Source organism: Coregonus clupeaformis, chromosome 11, assembly GCF_020615455.1.
Source record: "Coregonus clupeaformis isolate EN_2021a chromosome 11, ASM2061545v1, whole genome shotgun sequence".
In the NCBI taxonomy this organism is placed as follows: Eukaryota; Metazoa; Chordata; class Actinopteri; order Salmoniformes; family Salmonidae; genus Coregonus; species Coregonus clupeaformis.
The window spans coordinates 52,297,071-52,320,721 of record NC_059202.1 but is presented as its reverse complement, the minus strand read 5'-3'; the positions used below and the strand labels follow the sequence as shown (position 1 = coordinate 52,320,721).

General features: G+C 43.9%; 1 protein-coding gene across 1 annotated transcript in view; it reads right to left on the bottom strand.

Annotated features, from left to right (window-relative positions):
- LOC121556646 (kinesin-like protein KIF1A) overlaps positions 1-23,651 on the bottom strand; it is a 150,303-nt gene that overhangs the window by 70,612 nt on the left and 56,040 nt on the right. The window contains 12 exon segments of the mRNA XM_045223583.1: positions 4,470-4,607; positions 6,819-6,997; positions 7,181-7,329; positions 8,524-8,617; positions 8,765-8,837; positions 9,117-9,297; positions 10,156-10,236; positions 10,674-10,780; positions 11,196-11,275; positions 16,552-16,627; positions 16,976-17,055; positions 17,207-17,340. Coding sequence (XP_045079518.1) covers positions 4,470-4,607; positions 6,819-6,997; positions 7,181-7,329; positions 8,524-8,617; positions 8,765-8,837; positions 9,117-9,297; positions 10,156-10,236; positions 10,674-10,780; positions 11,196-11,275; positions 16,552-16,627; positions 16,976-17,055; positions 17,207-17,340 — 1,372 coding nt within the window.

Genomic DNA, 23,651 nt, shown 5'->3' with positions numbered 1-23,651 from the left:
CTAATTGCTCCTGTAAGTTGCTCTGGATAAGAGAGTCTGTTCAATTACTAAAATGTAAAAACAAAGGGGGGGAGGGGAAGCTGTTCAGGACCTAGACTTGGTGCTCCGGTACCGTTTGCCGTGCGGTAGCAGAGAGAACAGTCTATGACTTTTTTGGGGCCTTCCTCTGACACCACCTAGCATATACAGTACCAGTCAACAGCTTGGACACACCTACTCATTCAACGTTTTTTCTTTATTTTTACTATTTTTTACATTGTAGAATACTAGTGAAGACATCAAAACTATGAAATAACACATATGGAATCATGTAGTAACAAAAAAGGGTTTAAACCAATCTAAATATATTTTGTAATTGAGATTCTTCAAATAGCCACCCTTTGCCTTGATGACAGCTTTGCACACTCTTAGCATTCCCTCAACCAGCTTCATGAGGTAGTCACCTGGAATGCCTTCTTAAAAGTTAATTTGTGGAATTTCTTTCCTTCTTAATGCGTTTGAGCCAATCAGTTGTGTTGTGACAATGTATGAAAAAAATGTCCACACTCACTAACTGTAAGTCGCTCTGGATAAGAGTGTCTGCTAAATGACTAAAATGTAAAATGTAAAATGTAGGGGGGGTATACAGAAGACAGCCCTAATTGGTAAAAGACCAAGTCCATATCATGGCAAGAACAGCTCAAATAAGCAAAGAGAAACGACAGTCCATCATTACTTTAAGACATGAAGGTTAGTCAATACAAGAACTTTGAACGTTTCTTCAAGTGCAGTTGCAAAAACCATCAAGCGCTATGATGAAACTGGCTCTCATGAGGACCGCGACAGGAAAGGAAGACCCAGAGTTACCTCTGCTGCAGAGGATAAGTTCATTAGAGTTAACTGCACCTCAGATTGCAGCCCAAATAAATGCTTCACAGATTTCAAGTAACAGACACATCTCAACATCAACTGTTCAGAGGAGACTGTGTGAATCAGGCCTTCATGGTCGAATTGCTGCAAAGAAAGAACTACTAAAGGACACCAATAAGAAGAAGAGACTTGCTTGGGCCAAGAAACACAAGCAATGGACATTAGACCGGTGGACATTTGTCCTTTGGTCTGGAGTCCAAATTGGAGATTTTTGGTTCCAACCACCGTGTCTTTGTGAGACGCAGTGTGGGTGAATGGATGATCTCCGCATGTGTATTTCCCACCGTAAAGCATGGAGGAGGAGGTGTTATTGTGTGGGGGTGCTTTGCTGGTGACACTGTCTGTGATTTATTTAGAATTCAAGACACACTTAACCAGCATGGCTACCACAGCATTCTGCAGCGATACGCCATCCCATCTGGTTTGGGCTTAGTGGGACTATCATTTGTTTTTCAACAGGACAATGACCCAACACACCTCCAGATGTGTAAGGGCTATTTTACCAAGAAGGAGAGTGATGGAGTGCTGCATCAGATGACCTGGCCTCCACAATCACCCGACCTCAACCCAATTGAGATGGTTTGGGATGAATCGGACCGCAGAGTGAAGGAAAAACAGCCAACAAGTGCTCAGCATATGTGGGAACTCCTTCAAGACTGTTGGAAAAGCATTCCAGGTGAAGCTGGTTGAGAGAATGCCAAGAGTCTGCAAAGTTGTCATCAAGGCAAAGGGTGGCTATTTGAAGAATCTCCAATGTAACATATATTTTGATTTGTTTAACACTTTTTTGGTTACTACATGATTCCATATGTGTTATTTCATAGTTCTGATGTCTTCACTATTATTCTACAATGTAACAAATAGTACAAATAAAGAAAAACTATTAAATGAGTAGGTGTGTCCAAACTTTGACTGGAACTGTAGGTCCTGGATGGCAGGAAGCTTGGCCCCAGTGATGTACTTGGACGTACGCACTACCCTTCCCTGTTTCCTTTATGCTGTTCTATAGAACCATGGACTGTGAACCTGCTGGGGTTGATGTGAACCATGGACTATGTACCTGCTGGGGTTAATGTGTGATGAGATCTTCACTAGTGTACCTCTGCCACGGTAGTGTTTTGGTAGTGTTCTGGTAGTGTTCTGGTAGTGCTCTGGTAGTGTTCTGGTAGTGTTCTGGTAGTATCATGGTAGTGTTTTGGTAGTGTTCTGGTAGTATTATGGTAGTGTTTTGGTAGTGTTCTGGTATTGTTCTGGTAGTGTTCTGGTAGTATCATGGTAGTATTATGGTAGTGTTCTGGTAGTATCATGGTAGTGTTTTGGTAGTGTTCTGGTAGTGTTCTGGTAGTGTTCTGGTAGTATCATGGTAGTATTATGGTAGTGTTCTGGTAGTGTTCTGGTAGTATTATGGTAGTATTATGGTAGTGTTCTGGTAGTATCATGGTAGTATTATGGTAGTGTTCTGGTAGTATCATGGTAGTATTATGGTAGTGTTTTGTTAGTGTTCTGGTAGTGTTCTGGTAGTGTTCTGGTAGTATCATGGTAGTATTATGGTAGTGTTCTGGTAGTGTTCTGGTAGTATTATGGTAGTATTATGGTAGTGTTCTGGTAGTATTATGGTAGTATTATGGTAGATTTCTGGTAGTATCATGGTAGTATTATGGTAGTGTTTTGGTAGTGTTCTGGTAGTATTATGGTAGTATTATGGTAGTGTTCTGATAGTATTATGGTAGTGTTCTGGTAGTATCATGGTTGTATTATGGTAGTATTATGGTAGTGTTCTGGTAGTATTATGGTAGTATTATGGTAGTATCATGGTAGTGTTCTGATAGTATTATGGTAGTGTTCTGGTAATGTTCTGGTAGTATTATGTAGTATTATGGAAGTATTATGGAAGTATTATGGTAGTATTATGGTAGTATTATGGTAGTATTATGGTAGTGTTCTGGTAGTATCATGGTAGTATTATGGTAGTGTTTTGTTAGTGTTCTGGTAGTGTTCTGGTAGTGTTATGGTAGTGTTCTGGTAGTATCATGGTAGTGTTTTGGTAGTATCATGGTAGTATTATGGTAGTATCATGGTAGTGTTCTGGTAGTGTTTTGGTAGTGTTCTGGCAGTATTAATGTAGTGTTCTGGTAGTATCATGGTAGTGTTATTGTAGTGTTCTGGTAGTATCATGGTAGTGTTTTGGTAGTATTATGGTAGTATCATGGTAGTATCATGGTAGTGTTCTGGTAGTATTATGGTAGTATCATGGTATAATTATGGTAGTATCATGGTAGTGTTTTGGTAGTGTTCTGGTAGTGTTCTGATAGGGTTCTGGTAGAGTTCTGGTAGTGTTCTGGTAGTATTATGGTAGTATCATGGGTAGTATTATGATAGTATCATGGTAGTATTATGGTAGTATTATGGTAGTATCATGGTAGTGTTCTGGTAGTGTTTTGGTAGTATTATGGTAGTATCATGGTATAATTATGGTAGTATCATGGTAGTGTTTTGGTAGTGTTCTGGTAGTGTTCTGATAGTGTTCTGGTAGAGCTCTGGTAGTGTTCTGGTAGTATTATGGTAGTATCATGGGTAGTATTATGATAGTATCATGGTAGTATTATGGTAGTATTATGGTAGTATCATGGTAGTGTTCTGGTAGTGTTTTGGTAGTGTTCTGGCAGTATTAATGTAGTGTTCTGGTAGTATCATGGTAGTGTTATTGTAGTGTTCTGGTAGTATCATGGTAGTGTTTTGGTAGTATTATGGTAGTATCATGGTAGTATTATGGTAGTGTTCTGGTAGTATTATGGTAGTATCATGGTATAATTATGGTAGTATCATGGTAGTGTTTTGGTAGTGTTCTGGTAGTGTTCTGATAGTGTTCTGGTAGAGTTCTGGTAGTGTTCTGGTAGTATTATGGTAGTATCATGGTAGTATTATGATAGTATCATGGTAGTATTATGGTAGTATTATGGTAGTATTATGGTAGTATCATGGTAGTATCATGGTAGTATTATGGTAGTATCATGGTAGTGTTTTGGTATTGTTATGGTAGTGTTCTGGTAGTGTTTTGGTAGTGTTATGGTAGTGTTATGGTAGTATCATGGTAGTATCATGGTAGTGTTCTGGTAGTATTATGGTAGTATCATGGTAGTGTTCTGGTAGTATTCTGGTAGTATTATGGTAGTATCATGGTAGTATCATGGTAGTGTTCTGGTAGTATTATGGTAGTGTTCTGGTAAAGTTCTGGTAGTGTTTTGGTAGTGTTCTGGTAGTATTATGGTAGTATCATGGTAGTGTTTTTGTAGTGTTCTGGTAGTATTATGGTAGTATCATGGTAGTGTTCTGGTAGTGTTCTGGTAGTATCATGGTAGTGTTCTGGTAGTGTTCTGGTAGTGTTCTGGTAGTGTTCTGGTAGTATCATGGTAGTGTTCTGGTAGTGTTCTGGTAGTATCATGGTAGTGTTCTGGTAGTGTTCTGGTAGTGTTCTGGTAGTATCATGGTAGTATTATGGTAGTGTTCTGGTAGTGTTGTCTGTCTGACCATTGCTTTGACCAGGTAGTCATGTACTGTACCTGCCGACCAGACGGAACCAGGGGAAGCGGTCGTAGAAGGGGTCTCCTCCCGTCATGACGTTCTCACAGTCTTCTATGGTGCTGTTGGGAACCTCCGCTGCTCTGTCATACATCTCTCTCATCAGGTCCAGACGCTGCCTGCAGGGGGCACCAGAGAGCAACACAGGACAACAGAATAAACATAGACAGATGGAGATGGATGTAGATAGATAGATAGAGAGAGAGAGAGAGAGAGAGAGAGAGAGAGAGAGAGAGAGAGAGAGAGAGAGAGAGAGAGAGAGAGACAGAGAGAGAGAGAGAGAGAGAGAGAGAGAGAGACAGAGAGAGAGAGAGAGAGAGAGAGACAGAGAGAGAGAATGATACATTCATATACATATATTAAGATACATCTGAGAGAGATCTATATGATCTTTAAGACTATGCTTCTATAACATATAGTGCAGATTATTGTAACATATACACATTTGTCATTTCTGAGATATGTAATCATATTATTTCACAAATGTTCACAATGTGCGTGTCTCTCCATGGATCACACAGCAAATTCTGTTTGAAAAAGACACAATGTGGTGTGTCCCAGGGCATTGTAGTGGGACCACTATGTTACAGGACTAAATAGACTGGGATTAGACCTAGTGCAGGCTACATGTTACAGTACTAAATAGACTGGGATTAGACCTAGTGCAGGCTACATGTTACAGTACTAAATAGACTGGGATTAGACCTAGTGCAGGCTACATGTTACAGTACTAAATAGACTGGGATTAGACCTAGTGCAGGCTACATGTTACAGTACTAAATAGACTGGGATTAGACCTAGTGCAGGCTACATGTTACAGTACTAAATAGACTGGGATTAGACCTAGTGCAGGCTACATGTTACAGTACTAAATAGACTGGGATTAGACCTAGTGCAGGCTACATGTTACAGTACTAAATAGACTGGGATTAGACCTAGTGCAGGCTACATGTTACAGTACTAAATAGACTGGGATTAGACCTAGTGCAGGCTACATGTTACAGTACTAAATAGACTGGGATTAGACCTAGTGCAGGCTACATGTTACAGTACTAAATAGACTGGGATTAGACCTAGTGCAGGCTACATGTTACAGTACTAAATAGACTGGGATTAGACCTAGTGCAGGCTACATGTTACAGTACTAAATAGACTGGGATTAGACCTAGTGCAGGCTACATGTTACAGGACTAAATAGACTGGGATTAGACCTAGTGCAGGCTACATGTTACAGTACTAAATAGACTGGGATTAGACCTAGTGCAGGCTACATGTTACAGGACTAAATAGACTGGGATTAGACCTAGTGCAGGCTACATGTTACAGTACTAAATAGACTGGGATTAGACCTAGTGCAGGCTACATGTTACAGTACTAAATAGACTGGGATTAGACCTAGTGCAGGCTACATGTTACAGGACTAAATAGACTGGGATTAGACCTAGTGCAGGCTACATGTTACAGTACTAAATAGACTGGGATTAGACCTAGTGCAGGCTACATGTTACAGTACTAAATAGACTGGGATTAGACCTAGTGCAGGCTACATGTTACAGTACTAAATAGACTGGGATTAGACCTAGTGCAGGCTACATGTTACAGTACTAAATAGACTGGGATTAGACCTAGTGCAGGCTACATGTTACAGTACTAAATAGACTGGGATTAGACCTAGTGCAGGCTAAATGTTACAGTACTAAATAGACTGGGATTAGACCTAGTGCAGGCTACATGTTACAGTACTAAATAGACTGGGATTAGACCTAGTGCAGGCTACATGTTATTTCACACAACACAATGCCACAGATGTCTCAAATTTTGACGGAGCGTGCAATTGGCATGCTGACTGCAGGAATGTCCACCAGAGCAGAGCTGTTGCCAGATAATTTAATGTTCATTTCTCTACCATAAGCCGCCTCCAATGTCGTTTTAGAGAATTTGGCAGTACGTCCAACCGGCCTCACAACCACAGACCACGTGTAACCACGCCAACCCAGGACCTCCACATCCGGCTTCTTCACCTGCGGGATCATCTGAGACCAGCCACCCGGACAGCTGATGAAACTGAGGAGTATTTCTGTCTGTAAGAAAGCCCTTTTGTGGGGGAAAAACTCATTCTGATTGGCTGGGCCTGGCTCACCAGTGGCTGCACCCCTGCCCATAGATTAGGGCCTAATGAATTTATTTCAATTGACTGATTTCCTTATATGAACTGTAACTCAGTAAAATCGTTGAAATGTTGCATGTTGCGTTTATATTTTTGTTCGGTGTAATTATCCCACATGGACTACTAAACCTGGGATCTGGCTTAGTACAGAATACTACAGTACCTGAGTTTGTCCAGGGTCCAGCAGTGTGTGGCCCCGTTCTTCTGGTCCTGTACCTCCACAGCTACGATGGTCCTGGGGAACGGGCGGGTCGCTCTGTCCTTTGCTGCCTCAGGGGGCATCAGGTCAGTGGGCAGGGGGGAGTACAGGGTGTCGGTCAGCAGCACAAACTGGAACTGGACCTGGGGGGGTGACAGGCACAGGGTTAGTACAACACAGCGGACCTGTGTTCTGATTGTATTAGCGAACATCACCCCATCTGGCATTCCAGACAGACTCAATCAAACACTCAAAGCATTTGAAAGAAAACAAAAACAGAAGTTATGCTTCTGTGGTGATACAAGACATGCTGAACGTTCTCAAACCTTCTTCTTGAGTTCCACGCTGATGGCGTTAGCCTCCTTGAGGAAGATGGCGTTTCCCCACAGCTGGTCTCGGAGGGAGGTGAACTGGTAACAGCGCCATTTCCTGAAACCCCACAGGGCCAGCTCCGTCTCCCTCTCCGTCCACTGCACTGTGGAGCGCAGAGGGTACAACAAGGTGACCAAACATCCAGGTCTCACTGAGCTCAACATCAACACAAGGAGATATATATATATATATACTGTACATACAAGGGGATAGACATGAGCAGGGCAGGATCTTGATCACATAATGAGCAGCTATTTGAACGTAATTTATAGATCAGCAGAGCCTTGCGCAGGGCCAATGTCCTCAAACATGCAGATTGCCATACACTAAAAGTATGTGGACACCCCTTCAAATTAGTGGATTCATTTATTTCAGCCACACCCGTTGCTGACAGGTGTATGAAATCAAGCACACCGCCATGCAATCTCCATAGACAAACATTGGCTGTAGAATGGCCTTACTGAAGAGCTCAGTGACTTTCAACGTGGCACCGTCGTAGGATGCCACCTTTCCAACAAGTCAGTTTGTCAAATTTCTGCCCTGCTAGAGCTGCCCCGGTCAACTGTAAGTGCTGTTATTGTGAAGTGGAAACGTCTAAGAGCAACAACGGCTCAGCCGCGAAGTTGTAGGCAACACAAGCTCATTGGCCTCTGAAGCAGTGGAAATGCGTTCTCTGGAGTGATGAATCACGCTTCACCATCTGGCAGTCCGACGGACAAATCTGGGATTGGCGGATGCCAGGAGAACGCTACCTGTCCCAATGCATAGTAATGGTCTGGGGCTGTTTTTCATGGTTTGGGCTAGGCCCCTTAGTTCCAGTGAAGGGAAATCTTAACGCTACAGCATACAATGACATTTTAGACGATTCTGTGCTTCCGACTTTGTGGCAACAGTTTGGGGAAGGCCCTTTCCTGTTTCAGCATGACAATGCCCCCTTGCACAAAGCGAGGTCCATACAGAAATGGTTTGTCGATACCGGTGTGGAAGAACTTGACTGGCCTGCATAGAGCCCTGACCTCAACCCCTTTTAAACACCTTTGGGATGAATTGGAACGCCGACTGCGAGCCAGGCCTAATCGCCCAACATGACCTCACTAATGCTCTTGTGGCTGAATGGAAGAAGTCTCCGCAGCAATGTTCCAACATCTAGTGGAAAGCCTTCCCAGAAGAGTGGAGGCTGTTATAGCAGCAAAGGGGGGGACCAACTCCATATTAATGCCCATGATTTTGGAACGAGCAGGAGTCCACATACTCTTGGCCATGTAGTATAAATAAAAGTCAGTAACCAATGATGTACCTTCCTCCTCAGGCTCCTCCTCTTCCTCTCCTGCTACCTCAGGGTAGTAGCGGTCCACCTGTTTCTGAAGGGCTTCCAGCTTGCTCTCATAATCCTGTGGAAATGGTCACATGATCAAGCTTTACTATAAAAGATTCAGACTCAACGTAATTCAGACTCAGACTCAATGTTAAACAAAATGTGAATATTTTTGATGATCTTGTCCATTTCTGGCCTTTGTCCGTTTGTTAATAGGTCTCACCAGCCTCTGCTGCTCCAGGAGGTTGTGTGTCTCTTCTCTCTCTTTGCGATACTGATCTTCCAGCTCCTGAAGCCTGTAGACAGACACAACCACAGATGTCATCTCAACCCTCCTTCACTCACAACCACAGATGTCATCTCAATTCTCCTTCACTCACAACCACAGAATGTCATCTCAACTCACTCACAACCACATATGTCATCTCAACACTCACCCACTCACAACCACAGATGTCATCTCAACCCTTCCTCACTCACAACCACAGATCTCAACTCACCCTCACTCACCTCTGAACCCTCTCCTCTGTCTTACAGTAATGACTAGCCTCTTTCCTGCCCTTCTCCTCTCTCACCTCTGGTCCATCTCCTGCTTCATGTCGATGCCCTGTTTGTCCAGCAGTTCTCTCTGTGCGAAGGCCCAATCCACCGGCTCCACGGGGGTGTCAACGCAGGGTGTCCTCTCCCGCTCCTGGCGCGCCTGCTCTGGGTGGTTGAACCGGAACACATGGCTCTTACCCAGGATAATGCGGTTCCCTGGAGGAAGGGTTGATCCAAAAAGCAGAGAGAGAGACATTTTAAAAAGCATTCAGTGACAGGTACAAATGTCTGGATAGAAGTGAAGAATGTTACAAGAACAAAAGAGAAGCAGGAGAAATTCAGTGGGAAAGTCTAGAGGAGATCTCAGGAAAAGAGAGAGAAAAGAGAGAGAGAGAGAGAGAGAGAGAGAGAGGAAAAGAGAGAGAGAGAGGGAGTGAGAGAGAGAGTGAGAGAAGGAGAGAGAGAGAGAGAGAGAGAGAGAGAGAGAGAGAGAGAGAGAGAGAGGGGGGAGAGAGTGAGAGAGAGAGTGAGAGAGAGAGAGAGAGAGAGAGAGAGAGAGAGAGAGAGAGAGAGAGAGAGAGGGAGTGAAAGAGAGAGAGAGAGAGGGAGTGAGAGAGAAAGTGAGAGAGAGTGAGAGAGAGAGGGAAAGAGAGAGAGCAAGATAGAGTGAGAGAGGGAGTGAGAGAGAGTGAGAGAGAGAGTGAGAGAGAAAGTGAGAGAGATGGGGGAGTGAGAGAGAGAGGGAAAGAGAGAGAGAAAGAGAGAGTGAGAGAGGGAGTGAGAGAGAGAGAGAGAGAGAGAGAGAGAGAGAGAGAGAGAGAGAGAGAGAGAGAGAGAGAGAGAGAGAGAGAGAGAGAGAGAGAGAGAGAGAGAGAGAGAGAGAGAGAGAGAGAGAGAGAGAGAGAGAGAGAGAGAGAGAGAGAGAGAGAAAGAGAGTGAGAGAAAGAGAGTGAGAGAGAGAGAGAGAGAGAGAGAGCGAGGGAAAGAGAGAGGGAAAGAGAGAGTGAGAGAGAGGCGTGATAGAGAGGGAGTGAGAGAGAAAGAGAGTGAGAGAGTGAGAGATCGTTGACCCACCTGATTTGAGGACTGTAGCCTCTGTGACCCTCTTCCCGTTGACGTAGGTCTCAGCTCCCTCACAGGGCTCCAGGGTGACTGCTACTGGGGGAGAAGGGAGACAGACAGAGGGAGGGATGTACTCCGTCAGAGACACTGCCCGTGGTCCTCTGTAGCTCAGCTGGTAGAGCACGGCGCTTGTAACGCCAGGGTAGTGGGTTCGATCCCCGGGACCACCCATACGTAAAAATGTATGCGCACAAGACTGTAAGGCGCTTTGGATAAAAGCGTCTGCTAAATGGCATTTTATTATTATTATATCTTAATTATCCACCCTTTTCCCTGAAGTGTGCGTTTGTGCATGGTCTCCTACACCAATCCTATGCTTGCTTTTCAATCCAAGTAAGATGGTGCTCTTTAAGGAAAAGAATAGAGAATTGTGCCGCGGGGACAGTATCGACATGAACGATTAAAAACACTCCCAGCCTCTCAACCAGATCACTAAACCAAAGCATGCCCAGAAGGATCCAATATCTCACCTTCTCCCATGGGTCCCGTTGTGGAGGTGAAGGTACAGTGTTCATCCTTGATGAAGTGACCACTGAGGACAATGTCCTGTCTGCTGCTGGCGTCCACACGACCAACCCTGGGAAAGAAAGGAGCTAATGTCAGGGTATTGTACGAATTTGTGATATTCTACATAAAGATACATAACATAGCATATAAGCCATTGTTAAGCCTCATACATTCTTATAACAAGGTCGCTGGTTCTAATCCCCGAGCCGACTAGGTGAAAAATCTGTCGATGTGCCCTTGAGCAAGGCGCTTAACCCTAATTGCTTCTGTAAGTCGCTCTGGATAAGAGCGTCTGCTAAAACGACAAAAAAACAAACATAATATAATATGCCATTTAGCAGACACTTTTATCCAAAGCGACTTACAGTCATGTGCGCATACATTTTTTGTGTATGGGTGGTCCCGGGGATCGAACCCACTACCTTGGCGTTACAAGCGCCGTGCTCTACCAGCTGAGCTACAGAGGACCACAAAATCTCTCTTACTTGGTGATGCCGTCTTTGATGTAGTACAGCAGGCACTCTGACATCAGGGGGTCCTCGTTGAGGTTCACCAGGTGAGGAGTCTACAGAAGGGAGGGTTATTATGGGTTCACATAGGACTTCATTTACCTGTTGTCTCATCTAATGTATCAAACGTGGTCATATTATTTGTTAAACCTAATTTCACGTTTTGATTTTATTGTTTATTTTTACTCCATATATACAAACTTCTACATCTGAACAATAACTTACAGGCGCAAACAAACAAACAATGACTGCATCTCCTCTGCCCCGACCCGCGCGCTCACACACACCCATCCCTAGTGTCTGCATTATTGTTTGTCCTTAAATTGTATTCCATTTGTTTTTCTCTGTCGCCCGTGCTATTTCAATATTTCAATAATCAATGAAATTCCATTGTGTTAATGATGGCGAATTGATTTCCACGTTTTTTAAGTATACGTTTGGGTATCTCAATGCACCCCCATATGACATGTCTTGAAATATTCAGAAAGATTAATTAAAAGTACATTTACATTGTAATACTTCTGATAGCCAGCTTTCTAACTCCGCCCATAACTTTTGGACATTATAGCGTTCCAAGAAAGCATGGATTATTGAGTTACAGTTCGTTTTATACTTGAGACATGACTCTGCCGTTGTGCTGTAGAATTGTGCACATTTTCGTTACCTGTAATTTTGTTACGCTCCAGATTTCCCTCCACCTTGTGCCAACATCAGTTATTTTAAAATCTTTGTTCCAATAGTTTATATTTTTTTCAAAGAGATTGTCAGTTGGACAGGCTCTCTCTGCAAGGTTATGTATACAGTTCCTTGCAAAAGTATTCATCCCCCTTGCCGTTTTTCCTATTTTGTTGCATTACAACCTGTAATTTAAATGGATTTTTATTTACATACACAAAATAGTCCAAATTGGTGAAGTGAAATGAAAAAGCAAAAAAGCAAAAAAAGAAATAACAGAAAAGTGGTGCGTGCATATGTATTCACCCCCTTTGCTATGAAGCCCCTAAATAAGATCTGGTGCAACCAATTACCTTCAGAAGTCACATAATTAGTTAAATAAAGTCCACCTGTGTGCAATCTAAGTGTCACATGATCTGTCACATGATCTCAGTATATACAGTGGGGAGAACAAGTATTTGATACACTGCCGATTTTGCGGGTTTTCCTACTTACAAAGCATGTAGAGGTCTGTAATTTTTATCATAGGTACACTTCAACTGTGAGAGATGGAATCTAAAACAAAAATCCAGAAAATCACATTGTATTATTTTTAAGTAATTAATTTGCATTTTATTGCATGACATAAGTATTTGATACATCAGAAAAGCAGAACTTAATATTTGGTACAGAAACCTTTGTTTGCAATTACAGAGATCATACGTTTCCTGTAGGTCTTGACCAGGTTTGCACACACTGCAGCAGGGATTTTGGCCCACTCCTCCATACAGACCTTCTCCAGATCCTTCAGGTTTCGGGGTTGTCGCTGGGCAATACGGACTTTCAGCTCCCTCCAAAGATTTTCTATTGGGTTCAGACCACATGACCTTCTCCCATTCCTCCTCTGGATCATCCAGATGGTCATTGGCAAACTTCAGACGGGCCTAGACATGCGCTGGCTTGAGCAGGGGGACCTTGCGTGCGCTGCAGGATTTTAATCCATGACGGCGTAGTGTGTTACTAATGGTTTTCTTTGAGACTGTGGTCCCAGCTCTCTTCAGGTCATTGACCAGGTCCTGCTGTGTAGTTCTGGGCTGATCCCTCACCTTCCTCATGATCATTGATGCCCCACGAGGTGAGAACTTGCATGGAGCCCCAGACCGAGGGTGATTGACCGTCATCTTGAACTTCTTCCATTTTCTAAAAATTGCGGCAACAGTTGTTGCCTTCTCACCAAGCTGCTTGCCTATTGTCCTGTAGCCCATCCCAGCCTTGTGCAGGTCTACAATTTTATCCCTGATGTCCATACACAGCTCTCTGGTCTTGGCCATTGTGGAGGGGTTGGAGTCTGTTTGATTGAGTGTGTGGACAGGTGTCTTTTATACAGGTAACGAGTTCAAACAGGTGCAGTTAATACAGGTAATGAGTGGAGAACAGGAGGGCTTCTTAAAGAAAAACTAACAGGTCTGTGAGAGCTGGAATTCTTAATGGTTGGTAGGTGATCAAATACTTATGTCATGCAATTAAATGTAAATTAATTACTTAAAAATCATACAATGTGATTTTCTGGATTTTTGTTTTAGATTCCGTCTCTCACAGTTGAAGTGTACCTATGATAAAAAGTACAGACCTCTACATGCTTTGTAAGTAGGAAAACCTGCAAAATCGTCAGTGTATCAAATACTTGTTCTCCCCACTCTCCAAACAGGTCAGGGACAAAGTTGTGGAGAAGTACAGATCAGGGTTGGGTTATAAAAAAATATCCGAAACTTTGAACATCCCACGGAGCACCATTAAATCCATTATAAAAAAATTGAAAGAATATGGCACCACAACAAACTGCCAAGAGAGGGACGCCCACCAAAACTCACGGACCAGGCAAGGAAGGCATTAATCAAAGAGGCAACAAAGAGACAAAAGATAACCCTGAAGGAGCTGCAAAGCACCACAGCGGATATTGGAGTATCTGTCCATAGGACCACTTTAAGCCGTACACTCCACAGAGCTGGGCTTTACGGAAGAGTGGCCAGAAAAAAGCTATTGCTTAAAGAAAAAATAAGCAAACACGTTTGGTGTTTGCCAAAAGGCATCTGGGAGACTCCCCAAACATATGGAAGAAGGTACTCTGGTCAGATGAGACTAAAATTGAGCTTTTTGGCCATCAAGGAAAACGCTATGTCTGGCGCAAACCCAACACCTCTAATCACCCCGAGATGGTGGTGGCAGCATCATGCTGTGGGGATGTTATTCATCGGCAGGGACTGGGAAACTGGTCAGAATTGAAGGAATGATGGATGGTGCTAAATACAGGGAAATTCTTGAGGGAAACCTGTTTCAGTCTTCCAGAGATTTGAGACTGGGACGGAGGTTCACTTTCCAGCAGGACAATGACCCTAAGCATACTGCTAAAACAACACTAGAGTGGTTTAAGGGGAAACATTTAAATGTCTTGGAATGGCCTAGTCAAAGCCCAGACCTCAATCCAATTGAGAATATGTGGTATGACTTAAAGATTGCTGTACACCAGCGGAACCCATCCAACTTGAAGGAGCTGGAGCAGTTTTGCCTTGAAGAATGGGCAAAAATCCCAGTGGCTAGATATGCCAAGCTTATAGAGACATAGCCCAAGAGACTTGCAGCTGTAATTGCTTCAAAAGGTGGCTCTACAAAGTATTGACTTTGGGGGGGTGAATAGTTATGCACGCTCAAGTTCTGTTTTTTTTTGGTCTTATTTCTTGTTTGTTTCACCCCAAAAAATGTTTTTGCATCTTCAAAGTGGTAGGCATGTTGTGTAAATCAAATGATACAAACCCCCCCAAAAAAACTATTTTAATTCCAGGTTGTAAGGCAACAAAAAAGGAAAAATGCCAAGTGGGGGGTGAATACTTTCGCAAGGCACTGTAGAGAAGCACAGAGGATGCGTCCCAAATTGAACCTTATTGCCCCATATAGTGCGTTATGTAGGGATCAGGGTTCCATTGTGGACAACCAGAGACTCCCTCTTTAGGTGGGAGATGAGGAGTTTAAAGAAATACAAATAGTCAGACACCCTAGGGATTAATAGCATCTCTTTGCGAGTCGTTTATACCCATCAAACAACAGTTGGCGAACTAGCTAACACAAACGTATATAAATCTTTCATAAACTGAATGGTTTTGCTTCTCTGTGTTTTACGTCACTCTGCTGGTTGAAGCTTGAAGCAGAGTTGACCACTGACGGCTTCGTTTGCTCTGAATAATGAAGTAGTTTAAGGGAGAAGACTAAATTAATCGAAGTCCTTTTTTAAGAGAAGGAGACTTAATGAAAATGGAAAAAGTTGGTTGATCTCCTCCCCTGCTATAAAGCTGTACATAACAGTCAGGTTCCAATTAGAGCTACATGCTGAAATGGGAGATGGAGGGCATACCGGGGAAAGGCAGGAAATCAGTGGCACACAGCTGTGTCCCAAAGCACTCCCCATCCCAATTCTCTTGGCCCTTCAATGTTTGCAGATCTGAAAAGTTCTGGATAGGTATAAAGTGTTCACATTTCCGACATTTCAATACGGGCTGACAAAACACCCTGTGTCGATGCATGCTCTCTTTAATCAAACAGAATGAGAAACAAGAGAGTTGAAACAGAAAGATCTGTGAAGGTCACGGTCTAGTGAAGCACTCAGAGAGGAGTAGAGTACACTGCAGACAGAGCAGACCACTCAGTATGGGAATATGGACACTCCAGAAGGACCAACCTCATTGGGTGAGAACAGCCCTACTGTGTCTATGAACACAGCCTCAGGCTTTCTGCTCTGCTCTGATGACGAGGGCTTGGAAGTAAATCAACATGAATGCATCAAATAAAACGTATATATCTATTTAACTTGCTCAACCACTGAAAATATAGAGGACATCCGGAGTTGAATAAATCCTAGAGGGAGAACTTCCTGTCTTTTCCATTGAAGGCTCATTCAGGAACATACCAAATGTTGACTTCACTCTAGTGCAAAGTATCACTAACCTAACCCTAACCTAACCCTAACCTAACCCTAACCGAACCCTAACCTAACCCTAACCTAACCCTAACCGAACCTAACACTAACCCCTAACCTAAACCTAACCTAACCCTAACCGAACCTAACCCTAACCTAACCCTAACCGAACCTAACACTAACCCCTAACCTAAACCTAACCTAACCCTAACCGAACCTAACCCTAACCTAACCCTAACCTAACCCTAACCGAACCTAACACTAACCCCTAACCTAACCCTAACCTAACCCTAACCTAACCCTAACTGAACCTAACACTAACCCTTAACGTAAACCTAACCTAACCCTAACCGAACCTAACACTAACCCCTAACCTAAACCTAACCTAACCCTAACCCTAACCGAACCTAAACCTAACCTAACCCTAACCGAACCTAACACTAATCCCTAACCTAACCTAACCTAACCTAACCTAACCTAAACCTAACACTAACCCCTAACCGAACCTAACACTAACCCCTAACCTAACCCTAACCGAACCTAACACTAACCCCTAACCTAAACCTAACACTAACCCCTAACCCCTAACCTAACCCTAACCAAACCTAACACTAACCCTAACCCAAACCTAACCCTAACCTAAACCTAAACCTAAACTGACCTGATTAGCTGACCTGTTAAAGGATGTTTGTTAATGTGTTGCTGTCTTACCTTCTTGGGGGAGAACACGCCCACGGTTCCTCCGTCTTCCCTCATGGCCACGCCCATCTCCGCCAGCAGGGCCTCTCTGTGGAAGAGAAGGGACAGTTGTACAATGGCCCAGGGTTGGGGGTCAATTCAAATTGAAGTCAGTCAATTCAGGAAGTGATTTCAATTTAAAATGTAAAAATGAAAAACTTTTGAAATAAATAGTTTCTCCTTTTTGGACAAATGAAAAGTTATTAAAAATAAAAGCCCTTTTTTATTATTTAATTTAACTTCCAGAATTAACTCAATTCAATTTGAATTGACCCCAACCATGCAACGGTCTCCTATTCTTCATGGTCCTTGGAGCCGGATACTGTATGGGCCTTTCCTTACTATCTGCAGGCAGATCTATACTGTAAATAGAGATGTGGAAGTGGTAGTAACTCACCTTTCCATTCTGATGGCTTCTGTTCTGCGAAGTTTCTCCTCCCAGGTCTCATTGAGCTCAGCAATGATCTTCTCTGTTTCCTGATGAAATCTCAAAAATATTCATATCGGAGGGTGTGACAAAAAGGTGTGCCCCCCCGTGTCTATGTTCAATATGTGGGACAGGGGGAATTATGTATGACTGTAATGAATCACTGAATAAATAAATAAATCAATCAGGTGATCAGTTCACCTTGAGTCTCTCGATGGCCTCCTCACTGCCGGGGCTGAACATGATGCGGTCGTGGAGGCTGGCGATTGATCCGGCTCGACTGGACAGGGCGGACAGAGAGGGGGAGGGGCTCATCCCCGTCATGGCATTGGTCACTGTGGAGAGATCATCCTTTTGATTGACAGCTTGGCGATTATTGTTATTGTTCTTGAAATCGGATAGGTCTGTCAGGGGAGGGTGCGGGGCAGAGGAAACGGGGGGTGGACAGGAAGTGGGGATAGCGCAGGAACAGGGAGGTAAGAGAGACGGAGAGTAGCGGAGAGAAGCGGACAGAAAAGGACGAGAGGAGAAGGAAAAATAGAGAAGAAGAAGAAGAAGAAGAAGACATGAAGCGAATCTGAAACACAAAGCAAAACTTTAACTGCGAGTAAGAAAGACACAAGGAAGAGAAGACAGGAGCAGCCCTGTATGCAGAAAGCCATACAAAAAAAAGAAGAACATAAAAGATATGGCAGTATGGTCATACAAAGCGACTGGAGGGGCTAGCCATGAAAGAAAAAGACCTAACGTCAAGCCAAATCCCAAAATATGCCGTCAAGCTTCAAGCAAAGCGTTATCAGTCAGTAAGGCCATTCAGAATCATCCTCAATTCAACACGGACGCCCCTTCCTGAAGGTGCTGAGGTTAGTTCCCTATCGCATCATACTACATGCTTTGTTAGCAATAGACTCTATTCAATCCACAGACCAATATCAAACAGTCCAAAGGAAATGTGATTGTTAGTTGGCATAGTGAGCACATGTTAGCAAAAAGCACTATTCAGTCCATATGGTCTAGGTCTCTGTCAAACTACCCTTCAAGGAAATATGATATGTATCAAACAGGCATTGCCTGTGGATTAACAAATCTGCATCCAGGATCTAAACTACCCCGTTGTATAAATCAAATGATGGAATACCATGGGAAGAGCACACACAAAACACCATTTACTTTACTGACAGGGCAGTGGTGTCCTTTACATTTACATTTTAGTCATTTAGCAGACGCTCTTATCCAGAGCGACTTACAGTTAGTTAGTGCATACATTATTTTCTTCTTTTTTTTCATACCCCCTGTGGGAATCGAACCCACAACCCTGGCGTTGCAAACGCCACGCTCTATCAACTGAGCTACATCCCTGCATCCCTTTGTTGCATCACTACTCTCCGTCAATGAAATCTGATGTACAATTCTGAAACACAATGGGAAGAACCGTAGAAGGACCGTCTACGCGGGAGTGCTGGGGTGCACTGGCAGCGACTACTGGGGATATCAGATGACGTCTAAAAGCTAGTGAGGTTCACTGACTGCTTCACCAGCAGCTACTGTAAAAAAAACACCATTACCAAACCCATTACTGGAACAGCAAATACATTTCCACTTCAGAGCGGAATCGGAGGTCTGCAACTGATAACCAAATAGAACAAGGGCTGAACGTGAGGTTGAGATTCTTTGTTAAATCATGGGAAGAGCCCACATGAAGACCATTTACTGCACAGAGGGGGCTGTGGTTTCCTTACAGATCTCTATCCACAGTACTACACTTCAGAACGGAAGGAAGGTCTCACCGATAACCATTTAGAACACGGGGCGTCCCAAATGGCACCCTATCCCCTATGTAGTGCACTACTTTTGACCAGGGCCCTATGGGGCACTAAGTAGGGATTAGGGTGCCATTTGGGACGTAACCATGGACTGTATAAGATGAGGAAAATTACTTGTCAATCAGGATTTTACTAATAGATTCATCACACCAAAATATAGGTGATTTTGTTTCAGAATTTGTTTCGAAAACTCTTCCACACTTTTCACAGTCTATGAATTTATCACAGTGCACAATACAGCGAAAAGGTATCTGTAACCTTTTAGGGGAACGATGAGTCTCAGCACTGCAGGCAGGTAGGTAGGTAGGTTGCTATAGTAGGACACTGAATGGCAGAAAACTACCAGTCTGGATCCTTTCTGGTGCCACTGCCAGTCAAGATGATACACATATGACACTTCCAGCACCCTAGTGTTGGTGGCCATCTGTTTGGTAATACTGGTATGAAACACAGTAGGCAAAACACCCATTTCCGGTGATATAATGGACAGCTGGGCGCGGTTGCATAAAAAACGTATTAAGTGTTTCCCTTAAGGAATCATTGCCCCTTACCTATGGGGATTGTTTAAGGGTGCTGCATAGAGCCCCTCAAACATTTCCTTAGGTCGGGGTTTCCCAAACTCGGTCCTGCTAAGGTTATGATATCCCCAGTCTGATATAGTTCCTCCCATAGCCTGAGGTTCTAAGAGCAGCCAGTAGGGGGCGATAACTACAGCTCAGTGAACAGCCAGTAGGGGGCGATAGCTACAGCTCAGTGAACAGCCAGTAGGGGGCGATAGCTACAGCTCAGTGAACAGCCAGTAGGGGGCGATAGCTACAGCACAGTGAACAGCCAGTAGGGGGCGATAGCTACAGCTCAGTGAACAGCCAGTAGGGGGCGATAGCTACAGCACAGTGAACAGCCAGTAGGGGGCGATAGCTACAGCACAGTGAACAGCCAGTAGGGGGCGATAACTACAACTCAGTGCCACACATATAATCTATGGCGCTCCAGCACAGACAGGCCTGTCTGCCAACCAGTCAGGGGAATGGGAGCATGCTGTGTACTAGTGAGCTAAGCATACAGTAACAGTATGATACAGCTGCTCAGTGCTTTAGGGGCCCTAGTTTGTCACTCAGACATCCATCTGGGAACAGTATTCTACTAAAAAAAATACAGTTAATCATTTAGCAGACGCTCTTATCCAGAGCGACTTACAGGAGCAATTAGGGTTAAGTGCCTTGCACAAGGGCACATCGACAGATTTTTCACCTAGTCGGCTCGGGGATTAGAACCAGCGACCTTTCGGTTACTGGCACAACGCTCTTAACCACTAAGCTACCTGCACGCATCAGAGCATTCTCCTTCTACTGTAGTCTGAAGGCTATATTTGCTGTGTGACAGCTGGCTAAGTGAGGCCTGAAAACAAAACATAGTGCTGTTGGGTCGCCTTCCTGAACTCTGGACACCAGCGCTAAAGCTATTTGAGACCAGTCCACAAGAGCATCTCTACAGCCCCAGAGGATACAGCATCTACTATACAAGCCCAGAAATGCATATAATAGCTATTAGGTATTTTCTAGCAGATAGCCTATTAAAAACCAGGCTGACATCTATAGCAAGTCTGCCTAAAGCAACCATTTACTTGTTGGTCTGATACATCCACGTGCATATGATTGATCGTGATCAATATTTTTCCTTGGCATTTTGATAACCTTTGATTATCTCACTGATTAGTCATTACTCTGGTGCTGCAGAGAGTACAGTTATTAACACATGTCCTGGCGGTGCTAAGGTGCGCGGAGCGAAGCGTACGGAGGACGGCCAAAACAAAGAGCAGAGAGACGATCTAAGAAACATTGACACACATTTCAAACCAGCAACGTCCGTGCCGGGAAGCCCCTTGTACGCTGGGAGAGAAAACAGAAAGAAAGGAGGAGAGAGACAGGAGAACAACACTGTGAGAGATTCTCTCAGTCACTCGGTGTAAGATGAACATAGCCTACTGGTGTTGCTTTAAGGCCCTAGTCTGTATCCATCTGGGAGTCAATCTACTCAAATGTACAGTTAATTATCTGAATGCATCTTTGCATTCTTCTTCTATTGCACTCGGTAGTCTGTAGGATACAGCATCTACTATACAAGCCCAGACGTTGATTTGGTACACACATGTGTACATGAATGATGATGATCCATATTTTCCTGGGCAATATCAAAAATCTTTGATTATCTCACTGATTAGTCATTAATCTGGTGCTGCAGAGAGTACAGCTATAAGAACTAGCTGTCGACGCTAAGCTGCACAGAGCGAAGTGTACGGAGGACAGCCAAAGAAACAGCATAAAGCCAAACCAAGAAACAGTAGAGAGATGGAAACAATAGAGAGAGAGAGAGAGAGAGAGAGAGAGAGAGAGAGAGAGAGAGAGAGAGAGAGAGGGAGAGAGAGAGAGAGAGGAGAGAGAGAGAGAGGAGAGAGATATGAACAGTAGAGAGAGAGAGAAACAGTAAAAAGCCAAACTAAGACATAATAGAGAGATATAGAAACACACATTTCAAACCAGCAACGTCAGTGCCAAGCGCTGGCCCTTTGTACGCTGGGAGAGAAGGAGACAGAGAGACAGAGAGACAGATAAAGGAGAACACCGTGAGAGACAGGAGAACACAGTGAGATATAGGAGAACACCATGAGAGACAGGAGAACACAGTGAGAGACAGGAGAACACAGTGAGATATAGGAGAACACAGTGAGAGATAGGAGAACACAGTGAGAGACAGGAGAACACAGTGAGATATAGGAGAACACAGTGAGAGACAGGAGAACACAGTGAGAGACAGGAGAACACAGTGAGAGATAGGAGAACACAGTGAGAGACAGGAGAACACAGTGAGATATAGGAGAACACTGTGAGAGACAGGAGAACACAGTGAGAGACAGGAGAACACAGTGAGAGATAGGAGAACACAGTGAGAGATAGGAGAACACAGTGAGAGACAGGAGAACACAGTGAGAGACAGGAGAACACAGTGAGAGACAGGAGAACACTGTGAGAGACAGGAGAACACTGTGAGAGACAGGAGAACACAGTGAGAGATAGGAGAACACAGTGAGATATAGGAGAACACTGTGAGAGACAGGAGAACACAGTGAGATATAGGAGAACACCGTGAGAGACAGGAGAACACAGTGAGAGATAGGAGAACACAGTGAGAGACAGGAGAACACAGTGAGAGATAGGAGAACACAGTGAGAGACAGGAGAACACAGTGAGAGACAGGAGAACACAGTGAGAGATAGGAGAACACAGTGAGAGACAGGAGAACACAGTGAGAGATAGGAGAACACAGTGAGAGACAGGAGAACACAGTGAGAGACATGAAAACACAGTGAGAGACAGGAGAATACAGTGAGAGATAGGAGAACACAGTGAGAGACTAACTGATTCACTCAGTGTTAGCTGAACAGCTGCTGCTAACATACTGGTGCTGCTAACATACTGGTGCTGCTAACATACTGGTGCTGCTAACATACTGGTGCTGCTAACATACTAGTGCTGCTAGCATTCTGGTGCTGCTAACATACTGGTGCTGCCAACATACTAGTGCTGCTAACATACTGGTGCTGCTAACATACTGGTGCTGCTAACATACTAGTGCTGCTAACATACTAGTGCTGCTAGCATTCTGGTGCTGCTAACATACTGGTGCTGCCAACATACTAGTGCTGCTAACATACTGGTGCTGCTAACATACTAGTGCTGCTAACATACTAGTGCTGCTAGCATACTGGTGCTGCTAACATACTGGTGCTGCTAACATACTGGTGCTGCTAACATACTGGTGCTGCTAACATACTAGTGCTGCTAACATACTGGTGCTGCTAACATACTGGTGCTGCTAACATACTGGTGCTGCTAACATACTAGTGCTGCTAACATACTGGTGCTGCTAACATACTGGTGCTGCTAACATACTAGTGCTGCTAACATACTGGTGCTGCTAACATACTAGTGCTGCTAACATACTAGTGCTGCTAACATACTGGTGCTGCTAACATACTGGTGCTGCTAACATACTAGTGCTGCTAACATACTGGTGCTGCTAACATACTAGTGCTGCTAACATACTGGTGCTGCTAACATACTGGTGCTGCTAACATACTAGTGCTGCTAACATACTGGTGCTGCTAACATACTGGTGCTGCTAACATACTGGTGCTGCTAACATACTAGTGCTGCTAACATACTGGTGCTGCTAACATACTGGTGCTGCTAACATACTGGTGCTGCTAACATACTGGTGCTGCTAACATACTAGTGCTGCTAGCATTCTGGTGCTGCTAACATACTGGTGCTGCCAACATACTAGTGCTGCTAACATACTGGTGCTGCTAACATACAAGTGCTGCTAACATACTGGTGCTGCTAACATACTAGTGCTGCTAACATACTGGTGCTGCTAACATACTGGTGCTGCTAACATACTGGTGCTGCTAACATACTGGTGCTGCTAACATACTAGTGCTGCTAACATACTGGTGCTGCTAACATACTAGTGCTGCTAACATACTGGTGCTGCTAACATACTGGTGCTGCTAACATACTGGTGCTGCTAACATACTGGTGCTGCTAACATACTAGTGCTGCTAACATACTAGTGCTGCTAGCATTCTGGTGCTGCTAACATACTGGTGCTGCCAACATACTAGTGCTGCTAACATACTGGTGCTGCTAACATACTAGTGCTGCTAACATACTGGTGCTGCTAACATACTAGTGCTGCTAACATACTGGTGCTGCTAGCATTCTGGTGCTGCTAACATACTGGGGCTGCTAACATTCTGGTGC